The 3144-nt window shown below is 41.1% G+C and overlaps 1 protein-coding gene across 1 annotated transcript; it reads left to right on the top strand.

Annotated features, from left to right (window-relative positions):
* Window positions 1–1019: 1019 nt before the first annotated feature.
* On the top strand, window positions 1020–1984 carry LOC139717950 (transmembrane protein 53-like). Its single transcript, XM_071629433.1, has one exon. The coding sequence runs from the start codon at window positions 1094–1096 to the stop codon at window positions 1982–1984; it is 891 nt and encodes a 296-aa protein (XP_071485534.1). The 5' UTR covers window positions 1020–1093.
* The last annotated feature ends 1160 nt before the right edge of the window (window positions 1985–3144 follow it).

The raw sequence follows: 3144 nt of genomic DNA, 5'->3' as shown, positions 1-3144 counted from the left end.
ACGTGCCGCTTGCATGATCTGAATTGCATAAACTATACAGTGTGCTCGAGACTTGTAGAGCTCTCAGTTTCTATTTTGATATGATGAATTGATTGCCAAATAGAATATAGAGTCTAGAGAAGTATGTGTGACTCCGTGTGGACAACATGATATGCCAATTTTGAACGCTGTATTTGGGATATTAGCTTCGAAAGGACCCGCCGACAACGTCTCATCGATCATGTCCAGCTAACACTAGCTCCCCGGGAAAGGCCCATGCAAAGCAAGATCGAGACCAGCCAGGCAAAGACTACGTTAGTCTAGTCAAAGACACATTTGGCGTCGTTAGAAACGGCCGGCTTCGGTTCGCAAGTGCAAGTCACGTCGGTATGATCGTGTAAATCCTCATCTCATTAGATCACTTGTCATCCGAAAGAGAAATAAACTGTTACGCCCTGAAGCAGAGGTATTCTGGCCATAAATCCACACCTATGTCGGTTTGTTACGTTATCGAATATCTTTTTGAATGCTCCTCCAACTTGCTTCAGCGACAAGATTGACGAGATTGTGCCAAGCCGAAGCAGCAATCTAACGAGAAGGTGTGGTGCGGTGATGGGGGCCGGTAGCACCGGCAGCATGTGCCATGTGGTTCGGTTTGGTTTCTACATCTACTGAATGAATGTCTGGCTTATCGTACTGAGCGAGGTCTCCGTCATCCCCTGTGTTTTCTCTCAGGAACCGGTGCCAAGAGTATGAATAGTCATCGATGCTGCAAGTCTATTGTGAATTGTCTGTACTGTGATCAGCCTGAACGTGAACAGTGCAGACAGTGGAGTGCCCTGTGCTGTGCCATAGCTAGTGCTGCCTAATGGAGTTCTCAGACTTGCCCTAGATCTAATTCCCCTGCAGCTGAAGTTTCTCAATTGTAACTGCAGAGCTGCTAGGTGCTAGACTACTAGAAATCAAGTACTACTGTAGTATTACAGTAAATTTAGACCCTCTAAGTACTATTGCATGCAAGCAGTACAGAAACTGTTTACTTGGAAGTGGGACTTGCAATAACCAACTAGAATAACAGTGAACACTTCAAAAATACAAGTAAGACAGAAAAGATATGGCTGACGAACTGGAGTACCATGTAACATTCCCAACCAAATTTTCAAATGTTGGGTCTCCTCGAAGTTGTGAAGCTGCAGCAGCTTGTGCGGAGGTTGAACTGACTGAAGGGGGGCTAGAGAAGGAGCCGGTTGTCTTTCTCCTTGGTTGGTATAATGCCGATGACAAGGAACTTGCCAAATACAGTGCCATTTACATGTCTGAAGGCTATGTCACCATCCGATATGTTCTACCAGGTGAATACCTGTTTGAAGGAAAGCTAGGAGGAGTGCACAGCGTTGCAGAGAAAGTACTTGAAGCATTTTTCGATTTGGGATTGGAGGAAAATCCCATCTTCTTTCATCTGTTCAGCAATGGAGGAACATACATTTACCGTGCAGTCACCGAAATTCTGAATGGGCGTGATCCTGGCCAATTTGCAGCGTTAAAAATTGGTGGTGTCATCTTCGACAGTGCTCCATGTCGACCAACATTCTTGTCTGGTTTTAGGGCATTGTCTCTCTTCTCTCCAAGTAGTGCTTCACGTTCCTGGCCAGTTTCCTATGTCATGACTGCTCCCTACTGGGCATGGCTGCTGCTGAAGCACATTGTCCTACCTAGCTACTGGGAGGCAAACAGGCTCATGGATTCCTTCCTCACAGCCATTGCTAGTGACAAAATGGAATGTCCCCAGCTCTTTATCTACTCCAAGAAGGACTGTATTGCATCATGTGCAGACATACAAGAGATTGTGAGGCAGCGCAGAGAGCAAGGTATAGAAGTAAGGGAGGCCTATTGGGAAGACACTGATCATCTTCAACATCTGGCTAATCACCATGACAAGTATGTTGATGCCTGCTTGGATTTGATTTTAGCAGGATTAGATCACTTGGAGCTTGGTAACGAGTAAGATTTACAGACACACAACATGTATAAATCATGTAATTCATATATGATGCTGTTTTTCCATGTGAATTTGATTCTGTTCTGAATTAATCAGCCCTGCAGGGTCTTTCACACTAAGAGGTTTACAATGTATGCCCCTAGATATTAAAGAGAACTGTGTAGGCCTACATGTGTATGTATTGCACACTGTTAATACTGCTTATCATTGTTTTGCTTGTTCAAAGCAAAATCATTCATTGTTGATTATGAGTTTATCAAATGCTGGTACCCTCTTCAACGTGTTATAATGATTCAGCTGTGCTATCTTTGTGTCAAGTGTACCAAATTAAGATACTGTAGAAACAATGTGCTGTTGTTCCCAAAATCTCAGTACAACTGACTCTCATCAAGCAATCAACCATGCTGACATTGTACAAGTGTCTGTACGTGCACCCCTTCTCAAAATCCCCTCAAATGCGTCCATACAGTATCTCTCTCTCTCTCTCTCTCTTAATCACTTGATTGATATTCCATATGTAACATTGATTTTTCTTTCATCTTGTAAGCTAAAATTATAACTTCATATTGTATAATTTGTATTCACCAAATCTTCTGATACTGAAACAGGCTATTCAAACTGTTTATGCACACAAGACTGTGGTAGACCAGTAAAATACAAAGCATGCTTTTACCCATGACCTCAACTGTGTAAATACTGGTACTCTGTATGTTATGGTGTAAATTGATTGTTCACAAAACTTTTTGAGAGATACTAATTGGAATTTTACATCTTTATGTAGGAAAGTCAAATGCTGATGAAATGTTACAGCATTTTTGGCAATTTAGTATCATTTTACGAGTGAAGAATGAAAACATGAATTCAGTGTTACCACTGATAAAAGAAATAAGGAGTATGCTTCTCTAAGCCATACTGCATGTCTGTTTTTTCCACTGTATTTCAATGAGATAGCATTCCTGACTGCTTAAATTACATGATATGAATCTCATAAATCTAAACCATTCTCTTTTGTGATTTCCTTGAATATTTTACTCAACACAAAAGAAATAGACTGCTTTTTCTTTTTCATTACAGAGCAGTACATGTATGTTTACAGCTATACTTTGATTTAATCTTAAAATGTGTTGAAGAAAATATCATTGCAATACCACACACAATCATATGAT

This window comes from Diadema antillarum, unplaced genomic scaffold, assembly GCF_040938485.1.
Source record: "Diadema antillarum isolate AM-2024a unplaced genomic scaffold, OU_Dant_1.0 scf00000086, whole genome shotgun sequence".
NCBI lineage: Eukaryota > Metazoa > Echinodermata > Echinoidea > Diadematoida > Diadematidae > Diadema > Diadema antillarum.
The sequence above is the reverse complement of the archived record's forward strand: the minus strand, read 5'-3'. Positions and strand labels throughout refer to the sequence as shown.